Raw genomic sequence first — 25,654 nt, 5'->3', positions numbered from 1 at the left:
TACTGTAATTTATATACACTTTTGCAATAGTATAATTATGATAGACTTTCGGAATAGTGTAATTATGATACCCTTTTGTAGCAGTGCAATTATGATACATTTTTGTAATAGAGCAATTATGATACACTTTTGTAATAGTGCAATTATGATACACTTCTGTAATAATGTAATTATGATACACTTTTGTAATAGTGCAATTATGATATACTTATGTAATAGTGCAATTATTATTCACTTTTGTAATAGTGCAATTATGATACACTTTTATAATAGTGCAATTATGATACACTTCTGTAATAGTGCAATTATGATTCACTTTTATAATAGTGCAATTATGGTACACTTCTGTAATAGTGCAATTATGATTCACTTTTGTAATAGTGCAATTATGATTCACTTTTGTAATAGTGCAATTATGATACACTTTTGTAACAGTGCAATCATGATAGACTTCATTAATAAGAAATTAATTCCGACTAGATCCAAGTTATATCGAATATCTCGAAAATTAAAACCGATCGACTTGCTCAGAACGACGTTCTTGACCATCATACATAAAAATCCACCTCATTTCGATGTCCCTTCACCTGTACTATTACCGATTTCGCACATCTCTTGCGAATCACTCTTTCGACATAAATGTAACATTGTGATCGCAGTGCACCACCTTAAATTTCGCGATGATATCGAAGCGCAGCGTCCACGGCGGAGGGCCTTCTTGCTCCAGTCAACGGGCCGGCCGGCCGGCCGGAGTCACGTTCAATACCCTAAATTATCCTTGAACAGCGATCCGCTCCGAGGGACAATCGGCTGCACGCGTCGACACGGCTCGCGTACGAATTTGGCCGCGGAACGAGTTTCGCCGGGCGCCGAGATAAGATTGATCGACTCGGTTTCGACGTATCTTCCCCGGTTTTTTTCTGCACGGGCCACGACCGAGCCGAACAACCGGTGTACAACGGCCTCTAACCCGCTCCGGTAGCCGTGTCTCGGACGTTGCCACCGAGATCCTCGCCTTTTTTCACTACTTTCCGAAGCAGATTCGAAATATTTTCAATTTCAAATTGAAATTCAAAACATCGAGGAACTGGATCGTTAGATCTTCATGCATTTGCAACGTTTACGTAATTTTAAACGAACACGTGCGTTTTGAAGTTCCGATTTACCGTACAAAATTTTCTAGAATTATTTTCTTTTCTTTTCTTTTTCTTGTTTTCTTTATTTTTCTTATTTTCTTCATTTTTCTTATTCTTTTCATTTTCTCTATTTTTATTATTTTACCTATTTTCCTATTTTCTTATTTTTTTTAGTTTTCTTACTTTCTCTATATTTCTTATTTTCCTATTTTCCTATTTTATCATTTTTCTGATTTTTCTTGCTTTATTTTTCTTATTTTCTTTATTTTTCTAATTTTTTTATTTTCCTATTTTCTTATTTTCTTTATTTTTCTTACTTTTTTATTTTCCTATTTTCTTATTTTCTTTATTTTTCTTACTTTTTTATTTTCCCATTTTCCTATTTTCTTATTTTCCTGATTTTTCTTATTTTCTTTATTTTTCTTATTCTTTCATTTTTTCTGTTTTTATTATTTTACCCATTTTCCTATTCTCTTATTTTTTCTTTAGTTATTTTACATTCTCTATTTTTCTTATTTTCCTTATTTTTTAATTTTCCTATTTGTCTTACTTTTCCTATTTTCTTTATTTTTCTTATTCTTCTTATTTCTCGCGTAAGAAGAAACTGCGGATCCGCAGACTAATTACGAAAACCGAGAAGCCGAATCGAGCGGCGCTTTTTCCCGGCGAGTCTTTAAAAATTGTAATGGCCTCGCGCGTAAATACTCACCTGATTTCAAACGGTAATTAAGCATCGGTGTTTCCCCGCAGGTGACGCATGAATATGCATAACCGACACGCGTAAAATGTTTCGGCGAAAAAGCCGGTGATTTATAAACGGGCCCCGTTCCGCAGAAGAACGGCGAGAGATTACGGTAGCTTAGGCGCAACCGCGTAGCAATAATTAAAAGAACTTTCGCAGCATGAATAATATAGCTATTAATCAACTTCTTCATCGACACCCTTAACAAAGGGAACGGTTGTCTGCATTTCATTGCCTTTTCTTCTCGTTGATACTATTCGAAATGTTGTTCGGATATAATATTATTCGAAGTATTTATTCGATATATTATCCGAATAAAATTTTATTCGAAGAATATATTTGATATATTGTACGAATTAAATTTTATTCGAAGAACTTATTCGATATATTGTACGAATTAAATTTTATTCGAAGAATTTATTCGATATATTGTACGAATAGAATTTTATTCGAAGAATTTATTCGATATATTGTACGAATAGAATTTTATTCGAAGAATTTATTTGATATATTGTACGAATAGAATTTTATTTGAAAAACTTATTCAATACATTATCCAAATAAGATTATATTCAAACAATTCATTCGATATATTATCCAAATAAAATTATATTCGAACAATTCATTTGAGATATTTTCCAAATAAAATTATATTCGAACAATTCATTCGATATATTATCCAAATAAAATTATATTCGAACAGTTCATTCGACATAACATCCGAATAAAATTTTATACCACGAGTTTATTCGAAATATTTGCCGAATAAAATTTTATTCGAAGAATTTATCCGAGACGTTCGAATCGTCATAGAAACCGTGATCATTGGCCGATCCGCAACGGAAGATCGCACACGTCCGGCCTCGCGCAAGAAACCCACTCGAACAGAATGCGTGGATTAACGCTTGTTCCTTTTTTTTTGACGGTACGGTCGCGCGGCAGGCTCGACATTATTCTTAAACGCATTCTTTCTTGCCGTTGCCCGTCCGGGTTAGCGTATGTATAATGCATCGTCGGACAATTTCACCCGTTCTTCATCGAACCGGTCATAACACAGATCGGTTTGCGCGCCGATTGATAAACCGGGCGACGCTGCTGCCGCCGCGGATGAATTATGCATGCCAAAAGCTTTCTGTATAAATCCATCGGGAATGCCGTCGAATTTGTCGGGGCTTGCTGCCGATCGGCCCGATGAAAATTGCCGGCTCGCGGATGCGGATTTGTCGCCGATGCGCCGGATAAAACGACGATGAAGTCGTTCCGACCATTTATCGGATCACCGAATTTCTTGCCGGTCTTCTTCTCGCTCGTCATAATCGGCGTCGCCGCCGGTATCGGCTCCGGTCTACGACGAGGACGACGCAAAAACCTGCACGCCGACTGTTTACCTGGGTCAATCCGTGGCTGCCTGGGCTTTCCGGGGACTGGAAACAGTCGACAGAGGTATTTTTGCGGCGAGAAGTTTTTCCATTGGTAATTGGACACCGCGGGTTTTTATTATTAAATTTATTTATTTGATTATTAATTGTTGTCTCTAAGATTATTTACGATTATTAAAAGTTGGATATGTTTTAGAAATTGATTTAACGAACAAATTTTTCCGTTGCTAAAAATGCCTATCCGCTTCGGTTTACGAGATATTTGAAGAAAACTGTGGACCTAACCTAAATCTAAATCGGACGTAACCTATAATTGCAAGTAGACTGCGGAATTCATTTAGATATTGCCGAATAGCGTGATAATTAATTGATTCAATGTGAGTTAATAAAGTATGTAATTTTGTGAAATATGTAATTTAGTAAAATACATAATCTAGTAAAATACACATAATTTAGTAATATACATAATCTAGTAAAATACACATAATTTAGTAAAGTACATAATCTAGTAAAATACACATAATTTAAGTAAATACATAATTCAGTAAAATATCCGATTTAATAAAATATACCATATACTAACAAATATGATTTAGTTTACACAATCCTTTTCGGCGGGAAACACACAAAAAGCACAATCTAATAAAAGTACCGTAAAATAAAAATTAAAAAGTTAACACAAATGATATCCAATCAGCATTCAACCATGTCACAAATTCCAATTATTGCATTTTCATATTTTTCTGCATCAAAATTTGAACAGTTATTCAATAGAAATTGTTGACTCAACAAAATCGAAACAATTTAATCACGCTATTAAAAAAGTGTACCACAATTATTCTATTAAAAAAGTGTAGCGAAATTACACTGTTAAAATACTGTATAAAAATTGCAACATTAGAAACTACACCATAATTACACCATTAAAATATTGTGTCATAATTACGCCATTTAAAAAACTGTTATCATAATTACGCCATTAAAAAACTGTGTCATAATCGCGACATTCAAGGAAGTGTACCATAATTACGCTATTAACACTGTGACTGCCGCGCCACCCACGTGGGACGACAGAATCATCTAAAATTTAATTCTCCAAAATCAATGTTTTTACGCAATCTATTATACTTTCTATTAAGATTCTATTAAAATTCGTAAGATGTGCAAACGTTCAAAGAATTGACATCGCCTAACCTCGCCTCGCAATTTCTATTCAACTGAACAAAACACTTTGGTCCTTCGAAATTTTTGAGGTTATGGGCGCAGCCGTCAAAGCGTCGTGCGCTTCGCGCACGCAGAGTCCGCGCGGTGCTGGGAGAAGCGGCGAGGTTTTCTAATAAGGCGATTTATAATAAGGACGCGATTTCCTCTAAACCCGCGCTGGATCCATAAATTATGGGATCGCGACGGGACACGGTTCGGTTCCTGTGGCCCGCGGCCGTGGAATTCACGCTACCGCGGCCTCTCCCTCCGGCAGGAATTCTCGTCTCAGCTTGGCCGGATAAAACAGCGCCGGCGCACACCGACGCGTCCGCCAGGCCGGCGGCTATAACTCATCGGAACGAAGCCCGGCCACCAGAAAGAAGCCCGCGCTTCTTCGTGCCGCGAGCCCGGACCCGCAGCTCGCTGTTTAAACTGGCATAAATCCGCTCCTACTCGCGATAATCCGACTGGCTCTTATCTGCCATCTACGGCCGCGACTCCGCTTCTCGAAGAAACGCGACCTTCGTACGACGTGTCAAATTTTCAAACGCCGCAACGTTTGACGCGTTAACCACACCGGTCTCGCAATCTCTTTGAAAATCGCGACCGTTATAATGCACGATTAGGTTGCAACGAAACGACTGTATTATTTTTTCAATTTTATTAATATTATTTATTTATTATTTATTTCTCATTCAGTTGTTTCTTATTTATGTGTTTATTATTTATTTGCTTATTATTTACTTAGTTATTTATTTACTTATTTATTTATTTATTTAACGGAACAACTATCTTATTTTTTAATTTTATTACCATTATTTATTTGCTTATTTATTTAACGGAACAACTGTTTTATTTTTTAATTTTATTATTTACTTATTCATTTGACGGAACAACTTCTATTTCTTAATTTTATTACTGTTATTTATTTATTTGACAGAACAACTTTTATTTTTTAATTTTATTACTGTTATTTATTTATTTAACGGAACAACTGTCTTATTTTTTCATTTTATTACCATTATTTATTTATTTATTTATTTAACGGAGTAACTGTTTTATTTTTTAATTTTATTACCATTATTCACTTATTTATTTGCCGGAACAACCGTTTTATTTTTTAATTTTATTACCGTTCTTTATATATTTATTTAAAGAACAGCTGTTCCTTAAGAAGTACATTAAAAAACGGCTGAATAAAATTACAATCGGTACAGTTGTACACAGTTACATTTTGGTCACGACGGTCAGTTGAATCGTCGCGATAAGCCGGAGCGATACAATAGCAGAGCAGAATCGCGACCGCTGCGACAACCAATTACGGTAAGAAGCCCGGCGATTATTGCATAAAGCCCGATGGTGGTAATCCGCTTACAGGAGCAATCCGACGTGGAATTTGTCGGCGGAGTGCGCCGTCCGTTTTCCCGGTAACTCCGTAAAAGCCTGCGCGGCGGCAGCCTCCCCTGCGCCATGTTAAAGTATTCCCGAATGGATCATTGTTTGAAAATGGTAGTGGTGAGCGCGCGGTTCATTGGAAACGCAGAAGAAGGAACTGGAAAGTACATTTGTCTGTGAAGTATTGCTGGGAGCTCGCGGCAGTTTCTCCGCAGGGGGCCCACGGTGATGCGGGCCACGATCCACGTCGCCCCGTGTTTCCTTCTATGTGGAAGTGCTGGTCGCGCGTATAGATCGCCGGGCAAACGGACAGCCAACGGCCGCGGAGATATATGCGAAACGCGGTGTATAACTATCGGTTAACGGCACTCGGCCGCACAGGGGACGACGGATACCGATCCGAGCCGAACCGACCCACGGCCGACCCGACCCAACCCGAGCCGACCCACGAGCGATTCGAACCAACCCGAGCCGACCCACAAGCGATTTAAACCGACCCGAGCCGACCCACGAGCGATTTAAACCGACCCGAGCCGACCCACGGCCGATTCGAAGCGATTCGAGCGCGTATAAAAAATCGCATGAATAATCGTATGAAAAGTCATACGAAAAATCGTCTAGAAAATTGTATGAAGAATCGTATGAAAAATTACATGAAGAATATCATGGAAAATTGCGTGGAAACTCGTATAAAAAATCTTATGAATAATCCTGTGAAAAGTCGTATGGAATATCGTATGCAAGATCGTATGGAAAATTGTATGGAAATTCTAATGGAAAATCGTATGGAAAATCATATGGAAATTCTAATGGAAAATCGTATGAAAAATAATCCCATGGGAAATTGTATGAAAAATCGTATGGAAATTCTAATGGAAAATCGTATGAAGTAGTAGTGCTTAAAAGTCGAAGCGGCGTCGATGAAGTCCGCAATCGCGATAGGAACGTAACACGATACGGTGAACAAGTTTTTCCAGCCGCCATTTAAAAACGCCGGACCACCAGGACGCCGGCGAGATAAAACTCACGGAACAATCGTCGATTGGAAAGCACCGAGGCTCGCTAGGAATTCGCTTGTCAGCGGGCCGGGTTGCATCGGGCCTGACTTTATTATCAATTTGCAATCGGTCAAAAGCAGCGGGACACCGATTTGCTCGCGGCGCCGATGGTTAGGTGTCGCCGTATTTCATCGGATGCATAAGCGCGGCCAGGGTTAATAGGACGAGATCGTGCACCCGCTGTAAATCTCGCTTAATTTGCTCGAGCGCGCGCGCGCACGTTCCCGCTCGCTCGCGTTTCCCATTGTCGGGTTCGCGGCGGCACCGCGCGGCCCGATCTCGCGATAGAAAACATAATAATCTCCGTGACACGTTCCACCCAATGGTAACGAAACTCGTTCCGTACGCGCCGTCGTCACGATCTCTTCCGAGCGTGTCCGAATAACGAAAACCGAACGATTCTGTTTCGTTTGGCACTAAGCGTAGGTATCAGTGCGGTTGAGAAATGAAGAGGAACTTTGGACAGGGAAAAAATATAACCTCTTACGCCTTTCACGCGAACTTTGACAGAGAAAATATAACCTCTTGCGCCTTTCACGCGAACTTCGACGCAAAATACAACCTCTTACGCCAATGAATTGACAACTTGAGCTACACCTATTAGTCTTTAACTTTTATTTTTCTCAAAATATTGCATCCTGAAAGCACTAGTTTCCACTGGAAAGCATAATGTAAAGAAACCATACGTGTGCATATATTACCGCGGTTATGTAACTATTACTGCGAGTCAACTACTGCTAACATTCCGATTACTGCATGTCAAATACTGTAGACGTTCCGATTTCTGCGTTACTCTGGAATGTTATATTTCCGAGATATTTGTGCAACAGAGTTTCCTCCACGAATTTCTTGCGATGCTAACGCCACGTTTTTCTCAGGGCAGCATAACCTTTCATTTTTTCTTTCCTTTATATCGTGATATTTTTCGTTTTCTTTCTTTTGACTTCTTCCATTTTCTTTTAAATGTACATGCACAACTACAATTCCTAGGATCAAGATATTCTCACTGTAGCACTTCACAAATTAGGTGTAGGTGCTCTGCGATCAAGCGTGTTCGCACCGGTTCGTCGAGAACTGCACTGTATAGGTTAAGGTCCGCAGTTCGGTAAAGCGCTGCATTAATGTACATACACAGTAAAAAACTACGCGCTAAATACTGTGTTAGAAAATAATATTTGAGGATATATGATAGGGAGTGTACGCCGATATCTTATCAAAATAACGATTACTTTATCTAAAAATTACTTTATTTATTTACCGCTAAAATGAATAGTTTACTATTAATCACCGAAATATAAACGCCTTTCGAATCAGCGCTCACAGCTGCCGTTACAAGTATTTTATAAAACTACGTTTTCATAAACTTTCAAATATCAAAAGTCGATAAATGAATTAACACTGCGATTGCTGTTACTTCGACGTCATAAATTATCAATATTAAACTCATAAAATTAATGAGATTCATTTTCGGAAGATTACACACTACGAAATATTAGATTTTATTACTTTCATAAAATACCGCGGTACGTATTTGGGGAGTCCGTAGTAACACCCACGCTTACCCTATAGCGATGCACGAGGACGTAACGGTCCCCGTTATCGCGGGATTCCCACTGAACGATTGTTTACTCGGCTGTCGACGGCTCCATCGGCTCCTCTGAATCATTCTCGCGCCGTACGAGAAATTGGTATTCCCCGCTACGCGACACGAATTCGATATTCCTTTTGACGAATCGACAACTGCCGGTCATCGACCGATTCCCAATCGATTACGCATCTTCATGCTAATCCGATACGATGAAAGTGCAGCCATACTCCGGAGAAAAAATTACGATGATTAAGAAATTCGAATCTTGTTATATCAAAGTTATATATGCAGATTTTTCAGATGCAAACAGATGGAAAAATTGTATCAAGGTCTAAATAGTATTGTTATATTGTTTTTAAGATTAGTAGATTTAACTTTGAGGGATTTATTTTTTAGTTGATGAAGGGACAATGGGTCAGAACCCATATGTAGAACACAGTTCTGTGCGATTTCTCATGCGATTTTTTATACAATTTTTTATACGATTTTTCATACGATTTTTTATACGACTTTTTATACGATTTTTCATATAATTTTTCATACGTCTTTACATATGATTTTTCATACGATTTTTAATACGATACTTCATACCATTCACTGACGGCAATTAATCAAATTCCTGAATACATTTTTATCAGAAATATTTTCCCCAACACCTGTAAGTTCATTTCAATATTCGCACGTAGAACGGCACTGCATGTGATCCTCTTTTGGGAGCGGGACTTGAGACGATGATCTCAGACCGAGGACCATCTAGTTGGACCAACCCATCAGATTGAAAGCCTCTAGACCGGAAATGGACTCAGATTTCCCTGCGGGGCACTGGTCTAGCTCTCGAATCGAGAGCCGCGACCACTAAGAACGCAGGGGTGCCATCCATTTCCTAGGGTCTTTTCATTTCGATCTTGGATTCAATCGTGGAACCAGAGAACATTTAAGTGGCCCTTTGGAGGTCTTGATGATTTCTGTTTAAGAATATATTCTGTAGCAATATTTATATATAAAATCGTTACAGATTTAATCTAGCCCTGTGACTGACTGTTCTGTTATTTCTAATATCATGTTTTACTGGTGGATCCTGGAGTAGACATTTGATCAGATGTTCCCATTGTCAAAATTGAGGACCTACTCAGACCTAACCTCAAATATCTGTGTCTAGCAAGTGTTGTGGAAGAAGAAATGCTTCCTCTGTGCTATTATTATTGGACAGTCCAAAGAGTATTATCCGAACGTCTAAATTTAATAATATATAAATATTAAGTAGTAAAAACTGAATAATAAAGTATAATAACATTGAATAATAAAGTATAATAAGACTGAATAATAAATAATTAGTAAAGACTGAATTTACTGTAACTGATTAACTGATTCACTGTTCTGAAATCTGATCCTAGGAAATTTCAAAGTTGTGTCGAAGGTTCTAATTAAGACTTAACCAATACCTAACTGAAACTTAACTAAGACCTAACTCAGATTTGACCAAGACCTAACTGGGACTTGACCAATAACCTGAGATTTAATTAAATAATTAAACAAATAAATAGATAAATAAATAATTATCGAAGTCATAAAGCTGCTTCCATTTGAAATTGTCGACTGCATCAGACGCACGCTATTATAAGAGTTGCGGAAAATATTGAAAAAAATTCAGTGTTGCAATTTTCAGTGTTAGGTTAGGTACAAGTTTTGTCGAATAGAATCGACAGCAAGGCAAGTTCTGATCGCAGTACTCACAAGGATGTCTCCTTTATCCTCTGCAGCGCTAGGAGGGCAGCCGAGGAGGATACGAAGACAGGATCGAGCGGTTCCATCCCGCAGACTGACATCTCCCTGTCCCTGTCTCTCTGTCTCTCCCTGTCGCGCTCGCGATCCTTCTCCCGATCCCGGGGCTCCCTCTCCCTGATCCCAGGCTCTCTCTCCTGCTGCCGTTCCCTGCGATCGTTCTCCGTGCTCCTCTCTCGCACCCGCTCCCGCTCCCGGTGTCTCTCCCGATCTCGTTCGTGGTCTCTCTCCCACGCTGTTTCGCCGAGCGACGGCAGAGGTGGCGACACTGCAACAAAAATACGTATTTTTATATTGATGATGTTCTTTTCGACATCTTTTTATGTTCCATCTTCGCAAGTTATTTAGTGTTTCATGATGTTATATTAATTGTACGTATATACTTCGAATAGTATAATATACTATATTATAATATGTTATATATATAAATATAATTTATATAATTTATATAATATAATAATAATATAATAATATAATATATATAATTTATAATAAATATGATATATAATATATTATATTATAATATACTACAAAAATAGTATTTATATTTATTTCTCGAATCAAATATTTATCGAAGAATTTATTTGAAACAGCATTCCAGAGTAAAATTTTATTCGACGAGTTTGTTCGAAATATTTTTCGAATAAAATTTTATTCCGAAGCATGCACTTCTCGAATAAATTTCTATCCGAAGAATTTACTCGAAATATTTCTCGCACAAAATTTCATTCGAAGTACTTCTCGAGTGAAATTTCACTTCGAGATTTTCCTCGAGATATCTTTGGAATCGAAATTCGTTCAGAATTGCCCCACGGCAGCCGAGGTGCGAAGAAGCGACTGTTAATTGCGCGCGGAACGGTGAATAGCGGCAACGACGTGTATTCGGTTGCGCGCCGTCGCGATTTCCCCGGCGCACGAATGAAGTTGTATTCGACGAGCCGGACGAGCCAATCGAACAGAATAAGCGAGAACTGTAATATACAGTTCCTCGTGGTGGAACAGTCGAACGTGTACCGCGCGGGGTAACCTGCCACAATGTCCGTGAAATATTGTCGTAAATGTACCGTTACGAAACGACTTGTTTACAAGCCGATGGGTACAAGCGACGGTGCACGCTCGGAGGTTTCAGGAAATTGACCCGCGGGGTCAATCGTTTCGCCGCGGGTCACACGCCGCGGAAAACCTCGCGACTCTACACGATACTGGCGATCCGCGCACGTTTTACTTCGGCCGGGCGAATCCTCGACGGCGTTCCCTCGACCGTCTTTCCAATCGTCTAACATCGTGAAACCATTATAGAAAAGGTCAGGAAGTTTTCACGTGAAAGCAGGAACCGAGTATATCGAATTAGGTTCGATATATTTACCAGGTCGTACGGCTGTCGGTAGTTTTCTTCGACCAGATTTGTTGATATGATAGCGCAAGGATTTTTCGTTTTTAAGTCGTCGTCATGCTGGCTGAACATAGGTCCAAGATAGGATAATTTTAATTTAATTTAAATAAAGCTTTGATAATAGTCATTTAACCTCAATTCATATTATTTTCTTTACAGCTGCTCAGAATTATTAACCGATGGTATTAATAACAGTGAAAAGATTTTTCTAAGTCACATGGTGGATGAACATAGGCGTAACATCCAAGTTTACTCTTGTACGTGATACTCACTTATATGTGAAATTGTTTACCTCACTTAACCTCAATCCATATTATTTTCTTCACAGCTGCTTAGAATTATTAACTGATGGTATTAATAACAGTGAAAAGATTTTTCTAAGTCACATGGTGGATGAACATTGGCACAGGTTCAAGTTAGGTTATTCTTCTTTACCTTGAAGTGTAGGATCGATTTTATAAGTAGAATTGTTTGAAGTAAATAAAGCTTTGACAATAGTCACTTAACCTCAACCTATATTATTTTCTTCACAACTGCTCATAATTATTAACTGATGTTATTAATAACAGTGTAAAGAATTTTCCTTTTCAAGTCGCATGATGGATGAACATAGACACAGATCCAAGTTTGAGAATCTTACCTTGAAGTGTAAGATTGATTTTACATGTGGAATATTATCTGAAATAAATAAAGATTCGACAACGACCAGTTAACCCCTATCCCAGATTATTTTCTTCAAAGCTGCTCGTAATTGTCGACTGACATCATTAATAACATTGCAAAGATGTTTCATTCTCAACTCACACGGTCTCCTCATAATACGTCATCGTCGAAGACCAGTTGTCGCGCCAAATATAGCAAACTTTCTCAAAAATTCTCTCGGTCCAATAAAGCCACCACGAATCGGATCATCCTCCCACTTTCACGAGGCTCGCAGTATCATACAGGGTGTCAGGAAAATGTTCGAATCTTTCGAATCAATTCGAAAATTAATTTGTTTAATTCCTGAGGCTATTTCAAGAAATTTCTTCCTCAAGAAAATTGTCCTTCACGTTAACCGGTTGATAACAGAAGAGACTAAACCAATCAGAAAGCAAGTAGAACTGGCGAATTTTGGCACCATAGCGAGCTTGACGCGGCAGTGACCGCCATGACGAGTCACTAGCCATGCTCGGCCTCTGATTGGTCAAAGTTCTTTCTCTTAATATCTCGTCAACAAATCGGAAGAAGACATTTCTTCTAAGGAAAAAGTTTCTTTAATTCGTCTCAGGAATAACCCACTTCATTTGATACGAACGTTTTCGGGACACCCTGTAGATCCAGTCTTCTCATTTTTCCCGTGACACGAAGAATCAAGGGGACACGTGCAAACTAACGGGATTAAGAGGTAATCGATTTCGGCGAGGGGGGCGCGATGTTCGCCGAGGCGCAGCAACAACACGTCCAGCGCGTTGCGTAACGCACGCATGCACCCATGCAAGCACGCACGCGAGAGTCACCCGGTTCCTCGTGAATCAACGAGGTCGAGATTTATGCAAACGGCTGTTGCGGCAGGACGCGCGCCCGCAGAAACTCGTTCACAGGAAGACGCATGGCTAGAAAACAGACGTTACCGCGCCCTGTGTTTCGTGCGCTTGATGAATCGCGGCGCAGATTGATTTTTAATCGATTTCGAGCGTCGTATTTTATCTCCACGGTCAGAACATACGTCTGGATAACACGAGCCTCTGAACCAAATTGATTTTTGTTTAGACTCGAAGGACACCATCATGTCACTACTCCCACCGCGAGGTCAGTTAATAAATTATGATTTATTTCTATTGTACTCCTCAACGAAAAATTCTGAAAAATTTCATGAATATTCTGTCTAATGGCATTTGTCACATTGAATTTTTTCAAAATTTTTACTTGCTAAATAGATTTTTAAAAAATCCGGCAACTTGAGAAAGCTCATTTATATTGAAGATGTTAAGTCATCAGATTTATAGTTTGGCAATTGTAGTGTCTTACCTACTCTGTTTAGCGGAAAATTATGAAAAAATTCATGAATGTGCTGCCTAATGGAACACGTCGCTCTGAATTTTTTCAAAATTTTTAGTCGCTAAATAGATTTTTAAAAAATCCGGCAACTCAAGAAAGCTGATTTGTATTGAAGCTGTCAATATTATATTTATATTTTGGCAATAAGTAGTATCTTACCTAATCTTCCTAGCGGAAAATTATGAAAAAATTCATGAATATTCTGTCTAATGGAGCACGTCGCTCTGAATTTCTTCAAAATTTTCGGTCGCGAAATTAATTGTTCAAAAAATGAAGAATGTTAGAAATGCTAGATTTTCATTGAAGCTACCAAGTGCTTTATATTTGTCTCTTGATCACCGATCACTTTTCGAGCATACAGAAAACAGATTTTCGCTTACAGAAACCGTAGAGAGCGCGAAGTTGTGAATCGGGCGGCAAGGTGGGGGGAAGATGCCTAGCGCGACATTAATTCTCAAGCACCCGGCGATGTATGTTCCTACTTATTTCCGAATAATGAGGAGCGTCTAGGAAACCTTAACGCTTCGCCACACAAGGTGAAAGATTGGCATTACGCATACGATTACATGCAGGAAGTGTAAGCCGCGTGTGTTTGCAATTTTCATTGGGATGTTTCTGGTGAAACTAATTACTTGGCACTTTAAATGGAAGAAAAGTGCCTGGAGAAACGGCGTGATGAATAGCGGACGAAGTGCTTGGAGGGAGGATTCGTGAACACTTTCAAATGTTTGTTAGAACTCGGATGGAATGATCAAAATCGTTGGTCAAAATTGTTAGAATGTTCAAAATTGTTAAAATAATCAGAATCGAATAGAATAAATCGGTTTCAATGGGAATATTTACATCATACAATCTACTTTATATTTCATATATTGCTTTATTTAATTCGGTGTAAGAAAGCAAAAACTTACAAACTTAAAAACTTAAAAACTTTGAAAAACTTTAAAACTCTGAAATATTAATGCTTTAAAACTCTAAAACATTAAAGCTTTAAAACTTAAAAAATTAAAAACTCTAAAACTTTAAAGCTTTAAAACTTAAAACTTTGAAACTTTAAAGCTTTAAAACACATAAACTTTAAAGCGATCACAGATTTGTAACATTACACAAACTCAAGACAATTACTTTCAGCAGGATGCACAAATTCGACAGATTGACTTCCAAGTATAAAAGTAATCGTGTCGCAAGAGAAATCCTCTTGGTCCAAGCCGGAACAAATTGCGAGTAACGATCCCATATGTATCGAAATTGCGGGAGACTAATTACGAACGTTTACTGGCGAACGAGCAATTACCACGTAACGAGGCTGGAAATTACGATCTTGCGTCGATCACGATGAGATTGGGGCGATCACTGCGATAATGAAATGAAACGCTCAAAAATGATCCTCATTTCAAAAACGTCCCCCTTGCCCATTCTACGGTAATATCGGCGACCCGATGTGAAACGTTCGCTGCTAAGTTTCGTGTTGGCGGAAACGGCGATCGCGATCCGATACTAAATATAATGCTATTTGTGATCGAGACCTAACTGAAACTTAGTCAAGACCTAACTGAGACTTGGTCAAGACTCAACTGAGAATTAATTGAGATCTAATTGAGACTTAATTAAGACCTAACTCAGACTTAGCCAAGACCTAATACGGACCTAACTTGGACATTATTGTTACTGACAATCAAACTGCTAATTTTTATGGACAATAAAAATTGTGTCCATTCGTTGCAGGATACAATAATTGTTCAAAAATTTATTTCATGCAGCGACAAGCATTGAAAGTAGTTTTAATTAGCTGAAAATAATGCAACAATATTTTCAAAATTTCCAAATGATTTTGCAGAGCAGGAGCAGATCGACAATTTCTGCAAAGAAGGTGTAATCTTCTAAAAATTAATTTCATTATTTTTTATATGTTTAATATTGATAATTTATGACACATAAGTAACAGCAATCGCAGTTTTAATCGACAGCTGTGAAGGCTGATTCGAAAGACATTTATATATTGGTGATTAATAGTAAACTATTCATTTTAGCGGTAAATAGATAAATTAATTTTTAGATAAAGTAATCGTAACTTTGATAAGACATCGATGTACACTCCCTATCATATATCCTAAAATATTATTTTCTAACACAGTATTTAGTGCGTAGTTTTTTGCTGTGTATGCACATTAATGCAGCGCTTTACCGAACTGCGCACCTTAACCTATACAGTGCAGTTCTCGACGAGCCGGTGCGAACACGCTTGATCGCAGAGCAGCTACACCTAATTTGTGAAGTGCTACAGTGAGAATATCTTTTGTAGCTGTGCGTGTACATTTAAAAGAAAATGGAAAAAGTACCAAGGAAGAAGTCAAAGGAAAGAGAACAAAAAATATCGAACGATATAAAGAAAGGGAAAAATGTAAGGTTATGCTGCCCTGAGGAAAACGTGGCGTTAGCATCGCAAGAAATTCGTGGAGGAAACTTTGTTGCACAAATATCTCGGAAATATAACATTCCAGAGTAACGTAGCAATCGAAACATTCACAATATTTGACACGTGATAATGGATACATAACCGCAGGTATGGTTTCTTTACATTACACTTCTCAATGAAATTCGTGCTTCCAGAGATCCGATATTTTCAGAAAAGTAAATATTCAAGTTAAAGAACAACAGGTGTAGCTCAAGTTGTCAATTTATTGGCGTAAGAGGTTATATTTTATCTGTCAAAATTCGCCTTCATCGAGAATGTAACGAGCACGCCGTAAAAAGTGCACTTACCGAAGTGCCTGCCGAAAACGCGTAAAATCCTGGGTCAATATATCGGCTGAAACAATTTACCCGCTTGCGCATAAATCGTCGTCTTACATTCACGTCGGTGTCACGTCGTCGGGACCATCGAAACCGTCAGCGAACTCTCGCGGCCGACGAACGGGGCGATCAGAATCGCCGAAGCGCAGAAGCGCCGCGTCGCGGCGGCGGAAGTCGTTTCGGGAAAGCCCGTCGCAGATATAACATTACACAATTAACGAGCCCCGTAATCACAGTGGCACCGGTCCCCCGGGCGCATCGTAATAACGATAATCATAACGCGTCGCGTCCCCGTTTCGCGAACACTTTCCTCGGGTTCCATGAAAATTTCAATCTATAAAACTCCGGCGTCGCAGCAGATACGCATCGGAGGCCCGTGTTCTCCCGACTATCTGTCCGACGATCTCGCCGGGCCCTAGCGAGCCAATCGTATCGAGGAATCATTATGAATACACGGTTAGGGACGCGCTTCTAACCGGCGCGCCGCCGCGGTATTATTAACTGTAATTTCCGTGCGTCGGCCGCGCCGGGCGGCTTCGCTTAATTAGCCTCCGCATCGGACACTTTTTCCGACGTGGTTCGCCGCCTCCGAAGTCTTTCTGTCTCTCGTTCCGGACGTCTCGTTAGGGCCATTAAATGAAACCCGTGGTTCCAGCCGAGGCCTATGATCTTCGGTATCTAATGGACCACGAAGTCGTCAGAACTTTGAACGCCCTGACAGCGGCCTGTACAACTCTTTGACCCCTGACGGGACTTCCTCCTCCCCTCTACCCGGTCAATCTTCTTTTACCGAGCTCCTTTCGATCGCCACGACGACCCTTCTTACTGGAAGCGCAATCCTGAAAGCGCGACCGTGCCAGTGCACGGCGCATACCCAAACTATCCTCCTTTTGGTTGATCCCTCGACTCTCATATTAGATTCTGGGACTTTTCGAGTATATTTCTTCTCTGTGGCCTATCTTGGGCTAGATTTCCCTTTGACTTTTATTGGAACCTGCAGCTGAAGTTGTGGAAAAGTACTGTAACACAGAGATGAGTGGCGCATACACAATTCTCTTTAATATTGATCCCTCGACTCTCATATTAGATTGTGGGTCTTTTCGAGTATATTTCTTCTCTGTGGCCTATCTTGGGCTAGATTTCTCTGTGACATTTACTGGAACCTGCTGCAGTTGTGGAAGCATACCACATAAGTGTGTGACGCATAACCTATCCGCTTTTTGGTTGATCCTTCGAGTCCCGCACACAATTGCGAATCTTTCCAATGAAATTAGCCCTCTGTGGTCTATCTTGGGCTAGACTCCCCCTTTCATTTTCATTAACAGTTCCTTAGACACCTGAGGAGAACTTAAAAGGACTTTAGTCCTCGGATGATAGAACACACTCTGCAAAGTCTTTACCAATTCACACAGTGAATAATATAAAAATATAGATCGATGTAGAGACAAGAATTAAAGCAACAAAACGTATTGGAACATCAGAAATTTGTAGCATCGGGGCCCTACCGTGTCTCCTTAAGAGAACCATGTACGAAATACGAGGCCCACAGCGGTCGACGGGCCGTTCGCAACGGTCGTAAAGAACGTGGATGGTTTCCGTGGAATTTCACTACCATGTTGCATCGGGTTTACTAAGATATCGGCCGTAATGCGAGCAGAAAGCCATAAACTGTAGCAATTCACGGGTGTCCGATTACGGTGCGACGATATATGGGCACCGAAAATGTTCCGGTCGGTCCGACCGGGGTCCGGTAATCACAGGGAGAGGTGATCCAGAAATCAGTGGCCCGAATAAGACGTTAGGTCCGAGCGTTTCGCAGCGGCCGATCGCAGCCGCATAATTCATTCGCAGCTGGGAAGGTACCCGGACAGAAGGCCTGTAAAGATCACAACGTATCGGGACCGTGCGGGCTTTCGGGCCCGGTTACCCGAAACTGCATGGGTCACTGTAATTATGGCGGGACCTCCTATCTCGTTTCTCCGCGTTCCATCGCGCGGCCGGCTTTCACGATTCTCCGCGGTCCTTTGCACGGTCTTGCGCAGCTTTTCCGCGAGATGTCGTCGCGTGGAACTATTCGAAGTCTGCTACGGTGCACTCGTCGTCTCTCTTCTTTGTTCGCTCAACGCCTTTAAGGCCCAATAAGACCCAAGCTCCCAAGACCAAGTGGACACTTTCGGAATTTTTTTAGCCGAATCTGGTAAGTCCCGTGCGCTTAAACTTTGAAGGCATGCTTGGCAAGGTTTGAGAGACGTAACGGAATTTTTTCAAGACATAATAATGATTATGTTTGAAGTTATCGAGGTTATGATGATAATGCGATTGGTGCACAAAGGAATTTTTTTAAAGGAAACTAACAAAGCTATCAAGTTCAAACCTCGCGAATATGTTTGACAAAGTTTGAGAGTGGCATTAGAATTTTTCTAAGCCAGAATAACGACTATGTTTGGAATTATCAAGGTTCTAATAATTTTTTATGAACGTTAATCATTGCTGTGAACGAGATTATTGCAGAGAAGAATTTTTTGAGATGGAATTTTTGAACCTGTCAACTTCAAACTTTCTGGGTACGTTTGACAAGGTTTGAAGGATGCAACAGAATTTTCTCAAGCCACGATAGTGATTGAAATCATCGACGTTCTGTTGATGAAACGTTTTATAAAAATACCAATGATTGTATGTACGAAAAAGCCGTCAAACTTCTTGGATACGTTTGACAATGTTTGAAGGATGCAATGAAACCCTTGACATAACCAAAACAGCAATTCCGTCTTAAATTATCAAACATCCGCCGCTCGGAAACATTATAAAAATCCTAACATCTATTTTTTTACAAAAAATCTCCGAACCGTCCACCTATGTTTGTCAACGTTTGACGGCAGTGGCCACAATGAACGTTCGATTTTCCCATCGATCATTCCGCTGGCAGAACCGAATGCTGCTTCATTAAGCGTCGAAGTCAACCAATCCGCTAATTATTTACGCACGCACACACATGAAAAAAAGATGGCCGCAACAATGGCGGGCTAATTGACAATTATCGCATTGGTCCGATCGATTAATCAATATTAATTAGGCGGGGAAAAAACGTGTCCGGCGAAAGAGAGGATCGGCATGATGAATCGGCGTTGATCCGCTGTCGCGAGGCATCATCGATTACCATACATTGTACGATCGGGCGGACGCGAGCCACGGCGCCCGGAGAAATATGCGCGAGCACGAGCCTCGCGTATGGTTGCCAGGTGGGTGGACGTGGTGCCACCCGCATCGTGGAACTCGTTAGACGCGCGGCATTTCAATTAAAGTTTCCGCGTTGCCCGGCAAAACGAGGGGATTACCCGATGCCACGTCTTGTACCAATTAATCGCAGATTAGGCTTTCTTTCTGTTTGCCTTCGGGATTTACGTCAGCCGCGGTCACGATGCTCGCGAATTATTTCGAACGAACGGTCGCGCGGACCGCCCCCGCTTCAAATTAAATTCCGTCCGTCCCGGGGCCCGACGGGGCCTCGTCCTGCCAACGGCGCAATTAGATTCGACCGTTTGTGGTCGGACGCGACCGGCCCACCGTGGTTCGTCTCGACCCGCAGCTGGCCAAAATTCGTTTACTCGGTTTTGCGAATAATGCAATATTTTATTAATTATATTAATAATAATAATACTATAATAATAATAATATTATATTAATAATAATATTGCATTAATAATAATATTATATTAATAGTAATACTGCATTAATAATAATATTATGTTAATAATAATGTTATATTAATAATAATAAAAGAATGAAAATATAATAATATAATAATAATATTATATCAATAATAATGTTATATTAATAATAATATTATATTAAAAATATTATTATATTACATAATTCCGGCAGGGAGAAAAATTTGCAAATAAATTTATAAATTTTTGCAAATCTCGAATCTTCGTTTACACTGTTTTACTTCAGCACTTCTTTCGTAATTATTTCAAAATTGGTCGAATTAGAACGCAACGTTCGCCTGATATTAAAATGCACAGCGAATATTGTATTCGTTTCGCGCAAGATCGTTCGGGTCGATTTTTCAGCAGTTTTTCAGGCGAAATGCTCCACTGCGTTCGACTCGCCTAGGGCCGCGACAGGGTTACCCCCGGCGCAATTAAACGGACGGTGGAATTGATAGCGTCGCAAACGTCGCCGTAATTTGTTGGAAGTCGTGAAACCGGGAACGTTGAATTTTCAGACCCACCGCGGCGGGCTGTTAAACAGTAGACGTAAAATAACGAAAAAATTCCACCCGGTGTTCGCGTTGAATCCGCGAGGATCGCGGAATCGTCGGAATAAATTGATCGATAATTTGCTATAGATCTGCGCACTTCTCGCATAGTGATGCGAGCAATGTAAAAAAAATTGAAAGATTAATATTTATATATTTATAACATAATCGTAATCTAGACTCAAACAATTTAAAAACAATTTAAAAAAACAGACAGAACAATTTTTTACAATTTTTTAACAATTTAAAAAAAAGACAGAAAAGTAATGTTAGAATGTGTGTCACGCGACACCCGGTAATTCGTGATAAAAAATGTTCCGAATAAAAATTAGTCGATGTACAGTTTCTGAAAAATTACAATACTGAATGTCGATGAAAGATTTTTTCATACAACAATGTAAACTTTTTTAACATATCTCTATATTATTTATGTACAAATCGATTCATCTTTCTATTTCCTTTAAAAAATTATTAACGAGCTTATGTCGAAAATCGACTAGTTTAGAGGTTAGAACGACTCCGCGCGGTGTAGAAGACGGAACGTAAACGGTGCACGAAAACTTCGGCAAGCCGAAAACCTCTGCGAAGCGTTACGGTAACGTGTCTTTATTATAATTAATCGCCGGCCGACGCACGCTAATTGACAAGGGCGTGATTACGCTGGCGCGGTGAAAGTAACGCGGAAACGAACCCGTGCATGCCAATTCGTGCGCGTTTTACGCCGGAATCCGAGCCAGCCACGTGGCTGAAATATTCATACCGCGACGGAGCCGATCACGTTTTCGGATCTGTTCTAACAGTGCTTCGAAAAAGTCTATGAAACAAAAACAAATTTCTGACGGTGTTAAAATTATTTTCGAACGTGATATAACAATTCTTAATGGTGCTTTGAGAAGTTAAATCCGCATTAACCTATGAACAACGTCGCCAGTGAACGATAAGAACTTAGAATCGAAATAAGAATTACAGAACAGGAAAGAGTGAAAAGAATAGTGTTACGCGTGTATTCTTGCTTGGGGGATCGTCGCGGCCGCGGAAAAATTCCCGAGCCTAACTAGATTCCTAACCTCGAAATCCTAACCTCGGTCGCGTCGCGCGAATCGTCGCCGCCGCGGTGTGGCCCGACCGATGAACTTTCCAAAGAGTCCAATAAAATCGCTCATCGGGAAAAGTGAGCAAGCAACGGCTCGGCATCCGCGACGCGCCCGGTCAGGGGGTAATTGATAATGTTAAACGCGAGGTTAATCCGCCGATTTATGGGCAGACTTTGTATCGTGGATTTTTCGAATCCGGCAAATTGAGGGATAATAGTCGGACATTAGTGCCTGGCTGGCAGCGATCGAACACCGCGCCGGGATAAGTAGACATCGCGGTGTTACGCGCTTACCCGGTGGCTTCTACACGCCGCGATGCCTCAGAGAGCCTATTTGATTAATTTTACGGAGGGGATAGGCCCGCCACCGTGGTTCCAGGACAAACGCCGCCGTTGTATTCGACGCGTACGGCTTCTCCGATTCGAATTTAAGTGGTATCGCTAATGCGACGGGCTTGGACGTGCTTCTAACCGTCCACGGATTCCGCGAGCCGCGACTAGGAACGGCTAGACGCGTCGTTTAAGCTCTCAGCAAATGTTCGAGAAGCGAAGTATCCGAGATCGTATTAAATCGACGCTGGAAGCAACTAAACGCGACCAGTGCATACTGTTTTAGTGCAACGATATATATAGAATTTACTCAAATTTTATACAATTTGCATTAGAAATATATGCTTCAGTAAAGAAGTTCATATAAATTTGTATTACAAATATATCCTTCAGTAAAGAAGTTTATAAATTTGTATTACAAATATATGCTTCAGTAAAAAAGCTTATAAATTTGTATTACAAATATATGCTTCAGTGAAGAAGCTTATAAATTTGTATTACAAATATATGCTTCATTAAAGAAGCTTATAAAAAAAGTTCCCACGGAAACGTTTCTACGATTTCAGTAACTGAGACAGAAACAATCGGGAGCCAATTGCTCTGACTGTTTTAACAGTTCTAGCTAAATAAAAGTTCTAGTTAAAGAAAAAAAGAATATCCGTAGCGAACAACGCCTCGGTATAAATTTTAAGATAATTTAAAAAAAAAACAAAAATAAAAAACCTAAGTAGAATCGAAGCTGGCGTCGAGACGAAGCGTCGCGATTCCCAAAAAACCCACTCGCGATGTCCGTTCCGTGAAAAAGTCTGACCGTTAGATTAATCGATCCTCCAATCAGCGGTCTCATCAGGCAGCGCGGCGGATGACGCGGCTGCGCAGAAATATCGTCGGATTCGCGTCCGGGGTTTGCCGCGAACGAGACCGCAAAGAATACTCGAAGACAGCCCGGACAGTGCTCTCGGGGATCTTTATTGCATTATCGGCGGATCCCGTCGGTTCTTCGATCGTTAGGTGAAAATGATCGTTAGCGGCGTAGCGTTCGCGGCACGGCCACCGATGAATCTCCCTCGTCATCTGGAGGAGACGTTCGTCGCGGAGCTGTCCATGGGGGCCCCGGCGAAGGTGTATAAATTGTTGGAGCCAGGCGGGACGCGAAGGTGCCGATACTCGATAAATCTATCCGCTCGTGATAGACGAGCCGAGCCGAGCCGAGCCGTGCCGGTGCCGCAGGTTCGCCTGACCGCGCCGTGTGCAGCCGTTGCACCGGCCGATACACCTATCGGAGTCGATGCGCATGCACGACGCGTCCCTCTCGATGCACCTTCACCTGCGATCTCGCGCGGATGAGCCGAGCCAGCGACAGCGCGCCTCGTGATTCCCTCTGGCTTCCTTTTTTACTCCCGAGGATCCTGCTCGGTCGTTCATTCAATTATCTATCGTTAATTGATTTCATGCGCGCCTAGAAGCCGAATGTCGAACGGTTAGAACTCGAATTTCTAAGCGACTCAGAATTTAAGGGCGAGACAATAACCTGAAAGGATTTGCGAAGATGTCGCTTCGACGCTTCAGTATCGCGATCAGCCGTCAATTGTTACTGTTTATTTATTTGTTTGTTGTATATACACGGGAAGTTACTCGTTACCTATAAAATTACAAAAAGAAAGAAAAATAGAAAAAAAGATGCAGAGGTTAGGTATAATAAGACAACCGCAATTCCATAAATTAATACGATAAACCTCTACGGACTATAATAATATAAATGCGGTTTCTAGAATTCCAATCTATGCCGCTTTGGTCTCAAAAATGCCAATTTTACCTTAAGCAATTTGTAATATTCGGCAGTCTAACGCCTGTCGCCAGACTTTCGAAGCAAACGCCGCGTCGAAAGATGGCCGCCGCCGACAGATTTTCTTAAATATCGAGAAACTTAGCGTTCGCGTCGAACAAATAAAGCTATACGAAAATAGCCAGCATTGTACGAACTCGGCAGTGATTATTTTTATTCGATTACTTTTTTGTTCGAGACGAGAACCGTCGACTTTAAGAACGCCGAGTCGTGGTTCCGACATTTTTCACTACTGGCGCCACTGTTCCTTCTCGAGCAAGAACCGCACGTGGCGAGAGAACAATAATACAGATCGATAACAAATGTGTCACCTATGCGCCATTTGTGTGTTAGAAATTGTTAAAGACAGCCGACTCGTTTCAGTTAAACTTTCTTTGGTGTCTCGAGTGATTTTGACTGCTGTGCTTTCCGTCATTTTTTTCAGATCCGTAAAAGATTAGGTTAAGATTTAGGTTGGAACTTTGATAGAGTATTTTGGTGCTGCTCTAACTGCTTGTTCAGCTGATTTCACCGCATTTTAATAACCTTGAATCCCTATGTAAGGTGTCCAGTAGAATTTGACTTTTCTATTGTTTGTCTTTTTTTACATACAACTCGGAAATCTTCCTCCTCATTTCTACGATGAAATGGATTTCTTCTCATGTCCACTTTGCTTTGTTTTAGCAGGTGTAAAGCACCGATGGACTCGGCCAGGATCAGGAAGTCCAGCCCAACTCAGGATCGCGTACCCTAATCCACCGAAGTTATTCTCATCGCGGCCTCCGGCTCGGTGTCTCCTAAACCGAGAAAAATCCAGAGATCCAGGTCGAGGTTCGTGGCTAACGAAGCCCGGTTAACGAGGATACGTATTCGTGCGCGGGTCCCGTCTCTTCCGTGCTCCGAACTTTCACATCGCGTTGCTGCGGCGCGGCGCGGCGCGTCGGGGCCAGATCGTTCCTACAGGTGTGTGGAGGTCGAGCGTAGTTAGACTTTTACGAGGTTAATGTGCAAAACCGGGGATCACAGGCGGACTCTCTCGCGCGGCGCACACGTATGCCGCGGCCGGCCTACGAGCTGGCACGTAAGCCCGTGATGAATTATACGGCTCGATAAGGTCGTGTGCGTTAATTTATTATCCTTGTAATCGGCGTCCTTTTCCCGCGCCGCGCGGGCCGGGCCCTTCCCCGCGCCGGAAAAATCGCCGCGCGGCAGAGAAAAAAGAAAATAGAAATGGGAAAGAGCTCTGATCCCGCGGGATGATGGTGCGGCAGGGGTGGGGGCCGGAAAAATCGGGAATTTATCGACCGGCCGGCGAAGATCGCGTACGTACCGAGCGCGTGCTCGCCAACAGTGCCCGGCCGCAGGTGAAACAACACACCTGAGCCCGTTCCCGCGAAGGTTAAACACCTGCGACAATGCTCGACAGCGACGCTCAACGTCGTGGCTGACCTTTCCCGGACCGGCGCTACAGCTCGCTCAGATCGACCGCTCGTTGTCGCGCGTGTCACCGCCGCTAGGGTAAGTCTGGGTGTTATTGCGGCTTTTCAACGGTGGCGAACTTTGACGGAGAAAACAACAGCTTCGGGATAAATTTGCACCTGAATAAATTCACAGCTACGGCGTTCTTTAATTTGGA

The 25,654-nt window shown here is 41.1% G+C and overlaps 1 protein-coding gene across 1 annotated transcript in view; it reads right to left on the bottom strand.

Annotated features, from left to right (window-relative positions):
• Positions 1 to 25,654, bottom strand: part of LOC117225812 (uncharacterized) — a 728,572-nt gene that overhangs the window by 26,624 nt on the left and 676,294 nt on the right. The window contains exon 5 of the mRNA XM_033479588.2: positions 10,236 to 10,551. Within this exon, the coding sequence (XP_033335479.1) occupies positions 10,236 to 10,551 (316 nt within the window). The remainder of the gene's footprint in view (positions 1 to 10,235; positions 10,552 to 25,654) is intronic.

Source organism: Megalopta genalis, chromosome 14 (assembly GCF_051020955.1).
Source record: "Megalopta genalis isolate 19385.01 chromosome 14, iyMegGena1_principal, whole genome shotgun sequence".
Classification (NCBI taxonomy): domain Eukaryota; kingdom Metazoa; phylum Arthropoda; class Insecta; order Hymenoptera; family Halictidae; genus Megalopta; species Megalopta genalis.
This window is presented reverse-complemented; position numbering and strand designations above follow the sequence as displayed.